The sequence below is a fragment of the Pleurodeles waltl genome, chromosome 4_2 (genome assembly GCF_031143425.1).
Source record: "Pleurodeles waltl isolate 20211129_DDA chromosome 4_2, aPleWal1.hap1.20221129, whole genome shotgun sequence".
In the NCBI taxonomy this organism is placed as follows: domain Eukaryota; kingdom Metazoa; phylum Chordata; class Amphibia; order Caudata; family Salamandridae; genus Pleurodeles; species Pleurodeles waltl.
This window is the reverse complement of record NC_090443.1, coordinates 93194359-93208196: the sequence shown is the minus strand read 5'-3', so window position 1 is coordinate 93208196 and position 13838 is coordinate 93194359. Positions and strand designations below refer to the sequence as shown.

General features: G+C 42.8%; 1 protein-coding gene across 1 annotated transcript in view; it reads right to left on the bottom strand.

The window, feature by feature from the left end:
• KIF5A (kinesin family member 5A) overlaps positions 1-13838 on the bottom strand; it is a 602234-nt gene that overhangs the window by 399428 nt on the left and 188968 nt on the right. Inside the window, exon 2 of the mRNA XM_069230811.1 lies at positions 7371-7458. Coding sequence (XP_069086912.1) covers positions 7371-7458 — 88 coding nt within the window. The remainder of the gene's footprint in view (positions 1-7370; positions 7459-13838) is intronic.

The following is a 13838-nucleotide window of genomic DNA, read 5'->3' as shown; positions in this document are numbered from 1 at the left end:
TGATGATGTGTTTTTCGAATCCTGTTGACACTGGTATGATCCATTCCAGTTGCGAACACCATGCTCAGCCACAAAAGTGGGGTACTGTCTTTAGCAGGAGAATTAGAGGAACCATGGATGGTAGGAATTTTGTGGATCCCTGACAATTCCAGAACATTACGTCAAGAACAGCAAGGAAGGTGAGTGATTTTAGGCAATGTTTGAGGTTTGTTGGTGTTGTGGCTGAGAACACATCCTGGGATCCATACAAGGCATTCCACCCTGAACTTCCCCAGGTATCTAGTTTTGAGAAATGTCTAGGTATAGTAGGTTTCCCTGGGTGGCCGCAGATCCCATGCCTAATTACTATAGCTACCCCTACTGTTGATATCATGAAATTGCATTTTGGGCCATTTTCCTGTCAAAGGAGCTATGCCTGCTCACATGAGTACCTTACCATTTTTACTGGAAAATGTGGGGGAACGGTGGGCAGCAGAGAATTTATGGTTCTCAGCAGAGTTCAGAACTTCCCCTCACAGAAATATGAGAATAAATGTGTGTTTGTAGAAAATGTTTGAGGTTTGCAAAGGTTTGTGGGTGTGAAGTAATTGTGGGATACAAGGCCCACCTCTCTGGACTCCTGTGTGTCTAGTTTTCAGAAATACCTAGGTTTGAAGGGTATTCCTAGGTGCCTTCCAAGCCTGCGACAAAATATTGTGGGAGCCCCATTGCCAAGTCAGGTTATTTTTTAATTTCTCCACATTGCTTTTTGCCCACTTTCCTGTTGTGTACACTAGGCTACCCCACACAAGTGAGGTACCATTGTTATCGGGAGACTTGGAGAAACACTGGGTGGTAGGTTAATTTGCAGATCCTCACACATTCCAGGCAGTTTTGTCACCGGCTTGTGAGGAAAATGTGTTTTTCAGCCAAGGTCTGAGGTTTGCCAGGGCTTCTGGGTGAAAAAACCTGGTGAGAGCCATATAGGCCACACTATCCTTGACTCTCCCAGTTAAAATGTGCAGGTTGGATAGGTTTCCCTAGGTACCGACTGAGCTAGGCCTCAAAATGCACAGGTACCAACATTGCAAAAAAGGTCTGTTTTCAGTGGGACAATGTAATGTGTCCATGTTGCATTTTGGGCCCTTTCCTCCTTTCTTGTCATTGGTTCTAGGCCTCCCTGTACAAGTGAGGCACCACTTTTATCGGACGACTTAGTGAAATGATGGGTAGTAGGAAATGTGTGGGTTCCCACAGAGTCCAGACATTTTCCTCACAGGAATGTGATGAACATGTGTGTGTGTAGCCAAAGTCTGAGGTTTGAGGTGCTGCTGAGGTAGGGCCCTAAATCCACAGCTATCCACATTGCAAAAAAAGGGTCACCTGGTCAGTGGGGAAATGTGATGTGTCTATGTTCCATTTTGGGCATTTTTGTGTGGCTAACACTAGACCTTCCCACACAATTAAGGTACCAATTTTATCTGTAAACTTGTGGGCACATTCTGTAGTAGGAAATTTGTGAACGCTCACAGATTCCAGATGTTTCTGTCACATACATGAAAGGAAATTTGTAGGGGCTTCTGGGTAACAAAACCTCATTAGAACCACATGAGCTTCATCACCCTGGACACCCAAGAGTGTCTAGTTTTCAGAAATATCAAGGTATGGATGGTTTTCCAGGGTGGTGGCTGAGCTAGGGCTCAAAATACACAGCTATCAATGCAGTAAAAACAGCAAGGGTTCTGTTGGGTTAAATATGATGTCTCTAGGTCGTGTTTTGGGGTGTACTGTGTTGAAGGTGCTAGGCCTACCCACAGAACTGGGGTACCAGTTCTATTGGGAGACGTATGGAAATACGGAATATTAGAACATTTGCCATTACCAATTGGATTTCTCTGCATTTTTGCCTTCCAAATGTAATCCAGAATGTAAGAAAAAAGAAAGTTTGGAAGATGCCTTCTGAATAACATGCTAGAATGGGTACCCAGAAATTCAAAGATGTACAAATAACCACTATCAGTATATGGTGCACATTTCAGATACATATGTTTCCTTCATACTCATTTTTCACTCTTTATATTTTACCACATGAATTGCTGTATAGTCGGTAAACAATGAAAAATCATTGTAAGGTGCGGCTCAGTTGTTGTCTCTGCGTACCTCAGGTTCAAGGAGAACTAACAAAACCTGTATATCCAGAAGTGTCTAGTGGATGTAACTGTATATTGCTTTTGTAAACCTGCCATTGTAAAAGACAGATTTTTCGAACTCATATTCCATTTTTTTCAACAGTTAGTTTCTTTGTGAAAACCATGAGGAATGTACACAAATGACATCTTGCTAAATTTGGAATGTTGCCTACTTTTAAGAAATGTATGGCTATCTTGCATCACCCATAGGGTTCACACCTGTTTCCACCACAAATTGGAAGTAGGCTGAAAGCACAGACATTAGAAAAAATAGGCTATCTCTTAGAAACCTACCGAACCTGTGGTAAAACTATAGGGTTTTTTGACTCAACTCTGCTTGTCCCTGAAAGCTGGAAAGATCGTGATTTTAGCACAACATACTTTTCATTTATGTCATTTGTAGGGAAATAACCAGACACATTCTTGCAGAGCTATTTCTTTTCCCATTTTTCCAAAAATAAACCTCCACATGTTGCTATATTTTGGCTGTTTTCTTGGTCCCTCCATGGAAATCTATAAATCATTGGTACCTTTGGAATCTCCATGATGTTAGTAAAAAAGAACGCAAATATGGCATTGATACTTTAAGTGGAAAAAGGTTACAGAGGCCTAAGCACAAACTACTCCAAATAACCAAAAAGTACAGGACTAGCAAAGAAAGGGTCAAAGAAACACTCGACAAACAAGTGAACAATCTTGTTTATCCCATATTACAGGGACCCCAAATGTTGGTGTTGTTCCATGATTTGGGGCTATATTAGTCACACTAAGGTGAATTCTATTGTATGCCCATTCTGGGTTATGTCTAACATCCACCGAACTGATGTTGTTTTGCTAGACTGGTAGTAATATTCCCCCACTGGCATGAATGGTGAGGGGAGTTTGCCAATCAGAAAGTCATGTGTGCTTCTTTCCAGGCCCTTGTTAGATGATGGGCCTCTTGATTTCCATTATTCTTGTCTTTCTGTGTGGTGCCTCCCACAATGTATGGTGTTTTCACTCTGAAACTAATAGTCATCTATAGCAATGAAATGTAGAGGAAGAGCACAGCTGAAAAGTATCTGGTCGTATTGCTGCTGTCTGTACTAATAGTAACATTGTTTTCTCTGTAGGACTCTTAGAGATTTTGTGGTGTCATTGTCAGTCTTGATAGCTTGCAGAGCCTCATGTCTGCCAAGCATATCCTGGCAATTAAGAGGCATGTGGATTACCTTTAACTAGACTTCTGTCCAGAAATCTGTGCTGCGGAGCCAGCCACACCTTCTTAAAACAGCACTGTTACCATTTGTTTAAAATCAGTGTTAGCCTCTGTGTGGCTTTACCCTCTTTTAGTAAAATCTTTGTCTCTTCTTTGCCATCACTCGACATTTTTAAGGAACAGGACTATATCATTCCACAGCTGTCTATAATAAAGCCATGTGATCGGACTTGCATTAGCTATCACTGCAAATATACTACTCTCTTCCCAAATGTATCCAGTGTCTTTCCCTCTCTGTCTGTAGTGATCACGCCATGTGTTGCTGGATTGCATGATCATCTCTGTGCTACAGCAGATAGCAGCAGTAAGTTTTGACAAAGTTCACCAGGCACGTTGGGACTGTTTCAGTCACCTTATTTTTCTTCTCCACCCTCATAATTATTGTGGATACAGTTGAGGGATTTCACATAAAGGAAAGGCCCTCCTCCCGTATATAACCCAGACATGGAATTATCTTGATTGACCTTTTTTTTTTTTCCTTAAAGTCACAAAGAATTTCTTTTCCACAGTGGTCACTGGTGACTTAAATTTCTGAGCTGCCCTATCCACCAGCTTGTAGAAGCTATATATGTCATATGGCGGAGAGTCTCTTGAAATATGTCCAGACTTGGTGGCTCTGCCGGAACACGGTGAGAGGCTTTAGTGTCCTGATCCAACTGCTTGTCACCTTTGTCCTCACCACCTGTGTCTGACTGTGTGTCATGGCTGGTATACCTAATAGGAATTTAATAGTAGGTCACAAGCTCTTCCTGTAATAGTATTATCAGGAGTTGTAAGTCTTGGGACTGAAAGGCTGTCTTGGTCATGGAGTTAATTATATTGGTGGTGCTTGAGGTGGACCTTGAGGTTGCCCTTGAGACAGTTTACTACAGGTGTTCTCCACCATATTCTTAATCAAGTGCAGAACACTCTGGAATCAACACCATTTGTGAACCACAAGTTTGAGGAATTTCTAGTTCTTGTTGTTGACCAAAGTAGACTATAGGAATATCACTCCTCTTCCTTGTCATCTGAATTTTTTGTCATTAATTTAATGTTTCGTTTTAGGGGCCTTAGCTGGTGAAGCTGACTACAGCTGCATGTTGTCACCTGGATAAATATGCTTCCTATTTGATTCATGTTCATGAAATCCATACCCGTGTAAGGATACTTAAGAGAAGTCATCTAGGAGTTGGGCTGGTAGCTCTGAAGTGATTTTTATTGAAGGTGCCAACTACAATATAGATAACACAGAGGCAGTCAGTGTCTGTTGTAGAGACATAGTTATTGTAATAAATTGGACAGTTGAGGCAGAAGTTGTCACTGTAAAGCAGTTGGGGCTGTTGGTGCTATGACAGTAATTTCACAGAAGTAGCAGACACTTTAGATACTGGCGTGGATTTTGCTGTTATCTTTGGTGATGGAGGTGGTTTAACCATTCATTGGTTTCTGTGCATCATCAATTGTGGCATCTTTGTTGTTGACTGAGATTAAATAGACAGATGCAAAGTTGATTTAGTCAATGATGGGTTGTGTCAGATGGAAAAGACTTTGCTGATGGTAAATTCATTGATGTGCGGGCCTACCTTCTCCACGACAATGCAGACCTACCCATTAATGATAGCTTTGCCGACAGTGTGGCCGTTGTTGACAATATTGTCTTAGTTCCTGACATCATTGATGTTGTACTTGTTGACAGTATATTTGGCAATGGTTTTACAGATGATAGAGTGTATCCTACACTCATGGATTCCAAAGGCACAGCTTTATGCCCTTGTTTTAATAACTGGTGAGATTTCTGAGTTTGTAGGGGTGACCTCACCATGACCAGCAGCCTGTCCTTTCAAGACAGGTACAGGGGTTTTCTTGGGGGTGACATGGGGCTTTGGGGTAGTCCTGCTGGTTGATTTATTTTCTGCAGGACTATCTAGTTTGCACATTTTGGATTTTAGAGTCCTTACCTCAGATGGCGCCCTTGATGATTCAGCATTAAGGAGACATAGCAGCCTACACACTGTTTCAGTGTTTTGGTGCTGAAAGTCGCAGAGATGTCACAGCCGTTTGGTTTATAGCCAGATACATGCAGGCACAAAATACATTTTGTGTGAGGGTCATTATTGTAAACCTTCCTGGCCCCACACAGCCACCATGGCTTGAATAGAGTTCTTGAATGTAAGGCTTCTGCCATGGTTTCAGTCAGAAAATATATAGAATGTGCCTCAGATCCTTTGAAGGAAGGGAAAAGTACTGCCTTGGCACTGTGAGTAAGATTTCCTTGCTAAAGTATTGGCTAAAGGTTCAGATGAAGGATATTTGAGCACAACTCAGACAATACCAAGGGCTATAAACCTGGCAAATCGAGCCTTTGAGGAAGGTTGGAATTCTGGGCCTCTCCACCTGATTGGCTGAACGATGGGTCATATAATGAGGTGAATGGGCTAACTGTGTTCTATGAAAGTTTATCTATCTGTTTTCAGTGTCAACTGCTATATCGAAGTAGTCCTATTTTAACAATGACTACTGAGGGAAAACTGATGTATGGGAATATTTCAGTCATGTGAATCTATGAAAGATGAAATGCTACAGAACTTGAAATACTGGCAAGGTGATAGGGACACAAAAGGGGAAAACTGTTTTAGTGAAGAAAGGGGAAAGGGCTATTTTCAGAGGAAAGACTTCTCAAATGGAAGTTACTTCTAGAAAGTTTAAAATATTTGTGAAAGTGGACGGTGCCATAATAGCAGAAACCCTTCCTCGAATGACTGCAAAACAAGGGTGGTGTTTAATGTCAGTAGAGTGCATTGACTACAGGTGGTCCTGCTTGTTTTAACACGGTAGTGCACAAATGCATAGTGTAAATGTACCTTCTCTTTCTGTTTCTCTTACTATTTGTTTTCATTTAAAACATAGCTAGTTAAGCATGTTCACAGTCAACGTCACTCCATTCAGCAATAACATTATCTTCACAGAATGTGCTACATAACATATTCACTCAAACGCAGAACTGCACAAAACCAACTTCAGAGAAAAGTAATGTGATACAGAGATGCCAGCAAACTGATGAACTTGTGTAATATGTTCACTTGCCTGGCAGTGATTATCAAAACGAAAACATGGCCAGAAATTCTGAAAATCTCTAATTTAAAAGTCAAAATACGTCTGGAGCAGTAGCACATTGAAAACGTACACTGCTGAAGTACCCGATTCTCTATATTAACTAAGGGTTCTTGGTCTCATAAGACTCCTCAGGGCTATGCCTCTCACATTGAAACATTAATAAACAGCCTTAATGCCTACGATAGTTGTGGCAATGGAATAGGCAAACAGCGTTTTGTATTTTTTCCAGTGCAAATTCTAATAAAAGTAAATTGTATTGTAGATAAATAGGCAAAGGGGAAAAACAAGATTGATCACGAATAAAACCAAGAAATACATTATTTAAACAAAGAAAAATAAACATTTGCAACAAATAGAAACATGCATTTTGCAATTGACCATACTCGCAAAAATAGAATAGGATAGACTAACATGTTTTAAATAGCTAAAAATGGGATATGGTATGATGATGACATGGTTTGAGAAGCTAAAATCTACGATAGCCCTTATAAGGACAGTATTCTAGCTGAATTAAACCTTGTGTATCTCATGACATTTTCTCTTTACAAACAGTGTTCTAGTTTCCATTAGTACAAGGAAACTTAATAAAGAGATAGATGGCTACTGTCCAGTATCTCAAGGAATATAACTACAATCTGTTCTGTATAGCTATGTAAAGCCATCACACCGCTCATGGCCTCCCTCATGGTGAGGATAGGTTGCTGAATGTAAATTACATCTGGGGCTGTTTAAAGACTCCTTTATGTCAAACGCTCCTGTAGACAGTAAATACATCGTAATAATGGCATTGAAAACATGCATTTTGGCACCTCCATTGCATTCTCAAACCTTGTATTGCCCAACCTTACCTTTAACGATCTGCATCGCACATGCATGGTACACCTGTTCCTGGGTGGTGTTAGGAGGGAAGACTCTGTCAAAGACGTAGGGTTTGCCCTGCATCAAGAAGAGAAAGGAACACTGTGAAATCTGTTTATGCTGATTTGGAGAATGAGTCACGTAAACAACGTTCCAAATACTACATCAGTAAACAGTGTCAGAAAATAAATGAGAACACACTATTAGGACTCCAAATACATGATCTATATTTTACAGTTTATCTGACGAATACCACAGAGCAGATTCTCTGCACACTACATGACACACTCTTGTCTGTAGGAATCTGCTGTACCTAATATTGCCAGAAGAGAGAGAGACTTGGTTAGAGGGTTTATGATCTTCTATACAGCTGACATTTTACTATGTAGGCGTGGGTTTTAAAACAATGTTTTTTTTCATTTCCATCAACTTTTGTTTCTCTGAAAACTAATTTAATGTTATAGGCTGAACTGCCAATGCAAACACAGCTGCCAGCACCCAGATACAGCAGTCACATCAGCTTTTTATCACAATGTCCCTCAGTGAAGAATTGGCCCGTAGTGCTTTTTACTGCATCTTTTGCTGTTTCAAAATACTGCAGATCACAAGAGTTATGATGACGCTACTCAAAGGTGCTGGCTTTATCAATGTGAAAAGCATGAAAGGAGTAATGAGTTCCTCGGAGTTTGAATATTGGCTATTACAAGTGACTTATACCCAATCAGAATTTATAATCTGACGTCCGGGATATCCATCCAGTTTGTGACGGAGTAGCATGTCCGCTGAGCTCTAAATCATGCCTAGTTTCATGGTGTTCATGGCGCTTCATGCACCCACTATCACACATGTGTGACAACATATAGATGCCACGTTTCATTAGCAGGTACAGGGTGACTCCTTCATGAGTTTCTCTTTTATGGAATATAACCCACCACGTCTGGTCATTTTCACAAGTGTCAGAGTGCGGAATAAGAGACAATCTACAGACTAGGAGTAACAGTGTTAACATAATGGTGCCTTCAAAATATGTTTGAGGTTGGAAAACGATCATGTTCTTCTTGCTTTGTCGAGGACCGTCTTCAACATGCTATTGCTGTGCCTAGGGTCAGAGAAAGTCTTTCTACCTGAATAGAATAGCTCTTAAATGGAACATATGTCATGGGAAAAAAAGCTCCTAGGTCTCTTTCGTTGAAACTTTTTCGGGTCTAGACAGTATCACCATTAATGCCCCCAGAGGTAATCCTAATTGTATGGGTCACCGTGATTGCCACACTGATAGGATTTAATTGGGTTTGTTATTAGCATCCAATAACCGACAAACACACAACGCAAAAGTCAAATCTATGGTTTGATAGGGAATGTAGTGTAGCCCGCAGCAATCTATTTAAAGCCATACAATCTCATCTCACAATTGTGACAGAAGTACGGAATAATGAATCCCCAGGACTGTTCAAATGTTTTAAAAAATAGTCCGATAAAACTGAAAGAATTGGATGTCTTTAAATACCTTCTAACAATTAAGAACCACAAAGAGTTCTAAAAACGATAAAAATGGATGGAATTAATGCATGCATCTGACCAAAAAATCATATCTCTAGAGATGGATTCAATGACACTTCGCTTACTTTTTATAGGTTGCTAAATTCACATGTGGAAAGAAGCTTCATTTTTTATGTATTCATCCATTTTCGTTTTCTGAATCTGAAAAAGCAAAAGTGGGCTAAACCTATAAAAGATCACAGAGAAAAATACAAACCTTGCTCATTCCTTCCAAACTGACATTGTTGCTTTGGGGCCTTACTTCATGGAAATATTTAATATTATAAGAAGAGGAATAGATCTCAAAGTTTGTGGTTAGTAGTAGACATATTCCTGATGTTTCATAAAGGGGATGGCTTAAACCTTTCTGATTAGTGCCCAAATGTATAACTGGTTTATACGCAAATGTAGCAATCAGAGTAATTACTCCTTCATATTGACTTTAAAACAGGAAAAGAATGAATGGTTTACTCTGTCAGGATTGCCAACTGTAAGCTGCAGTTTATACTATATATTGGGCTGCTTGAAGAACAGGTTACTTAAGTTTGGCAACACCTTTTCTGGTTGAGACTATGGGGGTCATTCTGACCCTGGCGGCCGGTGGCCGCCAGGGCCACCGACCACGGGAGCACCGCCAACAGGCTGGCGGTGCTCCCACGAGCATTCTGACCGCGGCGGTTCAGCCGCGGTCAGAAGCGGCAAGTCGGCGGGCTCCCGCCGACTTACCGCTGCTCGGGGGAATCCTTCATGGCGGCGGAGCGCGCTCCGCCGCCATGAGGATTCTGACCCCCCCTACCGCCATCCTGTTCATGGCGGGAAAGCCGCCATGAACAGGATGGCGGTAGGGGGGGTCGCGGGGCCCCCGTAAGAGGGCCCCGCAAAGTATTTCAGTGTCTGCCTTGCAGACACTGAAATACGCGACGGGTGCCACTGCACCCGTCGCACCTTCCCACTCCGCCGGCTCGATTACGAGCCGGCATCCTCGTGGGAAGGGAGTTTTTCCCTGGGCTGGCGGGCGGTCTTTTGGAGACCGCCCGCCAGCCCAGGGAAAAACTCATAATACCCTCCGCGGTCTTCTGACCGCGGAGCGGTATAATGGGGGCGGAATTCTGGCGGGCGGCGGAGGCCGCCCGCCAGAATCAGAATCACCCCCTATATCTAACTGCAGATATAGAGTAAATTGTTCTTCTGATAAATACTTCTAACTGCAGATGAATCACCTTGTGAATAGATACCAAAGCAGTACCCACTTTGGTGATTGGCCTGTGGGATGACACAACCAGGAAATCCTTCAGGACAGATTGTGTGAGGTATTCATCCCGCCAGACCTGGTTGCCCAGGAAGTAGTGGTTTGTGAACATGTGAAAGGATGCCCACATAGCTGCCTGGCAAATGTCCACGACTGGCACACCATGCACCAGTGCAGTGATAGCAGCCTTTACTCTAGTGGAGTGTGAATGTAAGTCTTTCGGGGCTGCACCCTAGATCTTTATGCATAGGCCAATCCATCACAAGATGGTCCTCTTCTACACCACTTCTCCACAGAAAAGATAATGACCACCTCCATAGGTAGGAATAAATCCAGTGTTTCACCTGGCCTCCTAATATTTGCAAAAGGGCCAGATTCGTCTGTAGCAATATGATTAAGATTTGAGAGGCTAGTGTCAGGGGAGGAGCCAAGCCCACTGGCATCCCTCAAATCATCAAAAATTAACTCTCCTCATAAAAGACATTGCTGTCATCATCATGTGGGTCATATTTATAGAACTCTGGGTTGTGATGACGTTGGGCTGCAGCTTGTATCATCATCATGTGGGTCATATTTATGGAACTCTGGGTTGTGATGACGTTGGGCTGCAGCTTCGGATTCCAATAGAATGATTGGATCCACATTTGCCACCAGTGTCATCGGAATCAGCGTCGGGGCTAGCATCTATGGCGTCAGTCTTAGCAGAGCAAGTGATGTTGGATGTTGCACTAAGACTGGTGCTGGTAGCTCAGTGCTCAGATATGAGGCCAACCACAGATGGAGGGGCACAGGTGAGAAAGGGAATGGATCTGTTGATGGGCTTCTGAATGATTGCCACCTCAAATCCGTGGGGCCAGGTGTTTCAGTGGGGTCTTGTGGGGTATCAAAAATGGAATGTGTGGCCTCTTTCAGATGCAAAGGGGAAAGGAGACCAAGTGAAAGTGGTTCAGGAGTGCACTTCAAGGCCTCAATGTGCCCAGAGTTTCATGCGACTCAGAAAGGCATGAATAGCAGGGCTGTCAATGAACCTGCTTGGACTTCTTTTATTTTTTGTGTGATCGTTTGGACTTAGCTAAACTTCCGGACCTTGAGCTAGAGCAGCTTCTAGATCGGTCCAGGAAGCAAGAACGTATCTAACCCTTCAACCCCAAACATGACTGGGATAACTTTTTCAACTTCTTTTGGAGCTCTGCAATGGTGAGCTTGGCCTTACGATCTCAATAGCTTTCTAATTCATCTTCAAGCAACACAAAAATGACTTAGGCGGTCATTCTGACCCTGGCGGTCAAAGACCGCCAGGGCGGAGGACCGCGGGAGCACCGCCGACAGGCCGGCGGTGCTCCAATGGGGATTCCGACCGCGGCGGTAAAGCCGCGGTCGGACTGGCACCACTGGCGGGCTCCCGCCAGTGTACCGCCGCCCCATTGAATCCTCCAAGGCGGCGCAGCTTGCTGCGCCGCCGAGGGGATTCCGTCCCCCCCTACCGCCATCCAGATCCCGGCGGTCCGACCGCCGGGATCCGGATGGCGGTAGGGGGGGGTCGCGGGGCCCCTGGGGGCCCCTGCAGTGCCCATGCCACTGGCATGGGCATTGCAGGGGCCCCCGTAAGAGGGCCCCTACATGTATTTCACTGTCTGCTGCGCAGACAGTGAAATACGCGACGGGTGCAACTGCACCCGTCGCACAGCTTCCACTCCGCTGGCTCGATTCCGAGCCGGCTTCATCGTGGAAGCCTCTTTCCCGCTGGGCTGGCGGGCGGCCTGAAGGCGACCGCCCGCCAGCCCAGCGGGAAAGTCAGAATTACCGCCGCGGTCTTTCGACCGCGGAACGGTAACCTGACGGCGGGACTTTGGCGTGCGGCCTCCGCCGCCCGCCAAGGTCAGAATGAGGGCCTTATTGTCTTGATCAGGTCAAAGACACCATAGGCAGACGTTGTAGGAGTCTTTCACCAACATTTGCCAATGACAGTCATGATACGGCTTGAAATTTGTCCTTTTTAGCGACCCATATCTGTGCACTGGAACAGAATATAGTGTGAAAAATAATTTTCCTGAGGGGAAAATTCTGTCAAAAAGACAGTACTGCTAGCTCCGATTCTGCGTCAGAAGGCGTGTAAAGAAAAGAGTGACGTCAATGCGCAAAGGTGGCTGTCTTATAGTGGCCCTGACATTACATCGCAACCGACAGAAACGACTTGGAGCTGCATGATGCCATGTGTCAATGGACAAGGGAATTAAAGCTTCCCGATCAAGTCTAGTGTCTACTGGATAGTCACAAGTCAGAAAAACATTTGCGTCAGCCTGCTGAACACTTACCTTAGTCCACTGTCTTGCAAAAGGCATACACCACCTATGAAATAATGATGTAACCAGCCACAGTGCAAATTAAGCTTTGGACATTGCAGTTCTGGTTAAGTTTTACTAAAGCATTAACTAATCTAAGTGCTTGATTTTGAGTTTGCCGGATGGGGTTACTCCGTCATAAACATTGCGGATATCCCGTCCACCGTATTACGATTCTATTTTATCCTACAGAAAGCATAATACAGCAACAAGATATCTGTCAAGTTTGGGACAGAGTAACCCGTCTGCCAAACTCTAAACCTGGCCCTAAGTCAGATTGCTGGCCTTCACCCAAGGACCAGTCAGACCATGTCAATAGGAAAGAGATCTGAAATGTATACTATTTCATCTGAACAGGCAACAATCAAAGGGTAACTGCTCTTCATCATTATAATGAGCCACCTCCTTAAAATTTATGTAGTAAACTTTTGTTCATAATTTTTTTCAATGTTTGTGTCTTCTCTCACATGAATAGCTTATGATGGAATAGTATTGTCTCCAAACAAGGTGCTTTTGATTCTTTAACAGACTGAAAAATACATTAAACCCTGCATTAGAATGTATTTTAAAGCAGGATGATACAGGAGTGTCATTATTGTGCCACATTTAAAATTTCAAAGGATACGGGCTTCACAAATATATCATTGGTAATATGGGTATGGGAGGGATGTTCTTGGAAAAAAAGAAGTGGTATCCATGAGGTCATGACTAGAGGCTTCAGGAGTGGTAATGGATAAATGTATTTACTTATGTTCTGCATTTTGTCAGCCTTAAATGGTCATAAATTGGAATGATCTTTCTATCTTGTTAATAGCAAAATATACATTGTTGCCAAAAAGTGCAGAAACAGTGTGCATAATTTCAATAACAAATATATGTATCAGGAGGTTAAAATCATTTCTCTTGAATGTTATTCTCTTCATGTTCTTGATTATAAACAAAGGAGTAGATATTGTTGAAACAGTGAAGTTTCTGAAGTGACTCAAGTCAGGGGGTCAAATTTATCTAGAGAAAATAAGATAACCTGCACACTATTCATGAAGTCTTGGGTCATGGATAGACTTAAGACTCTCTTCTGTTAATAAAACTGTCAACATATGTTATGGCCAGAAGCAAATAGTCTCCAACCCTGGCCTTCCTAATTACAGCATGACATTTATTTGAGCAATTTAAGAAAACAAAACACAAAACAATTGATTAGATGCAATTTTCTGCATGGTTCAGGAATTTTTACCAATTGCTTTTGACTGGGGGTATATTAAGGTTGTATTTTCCTCTGGTTTCAATGGCCTCTAATACTTGAAATTGGGTTTTATTTTTTAATTAAA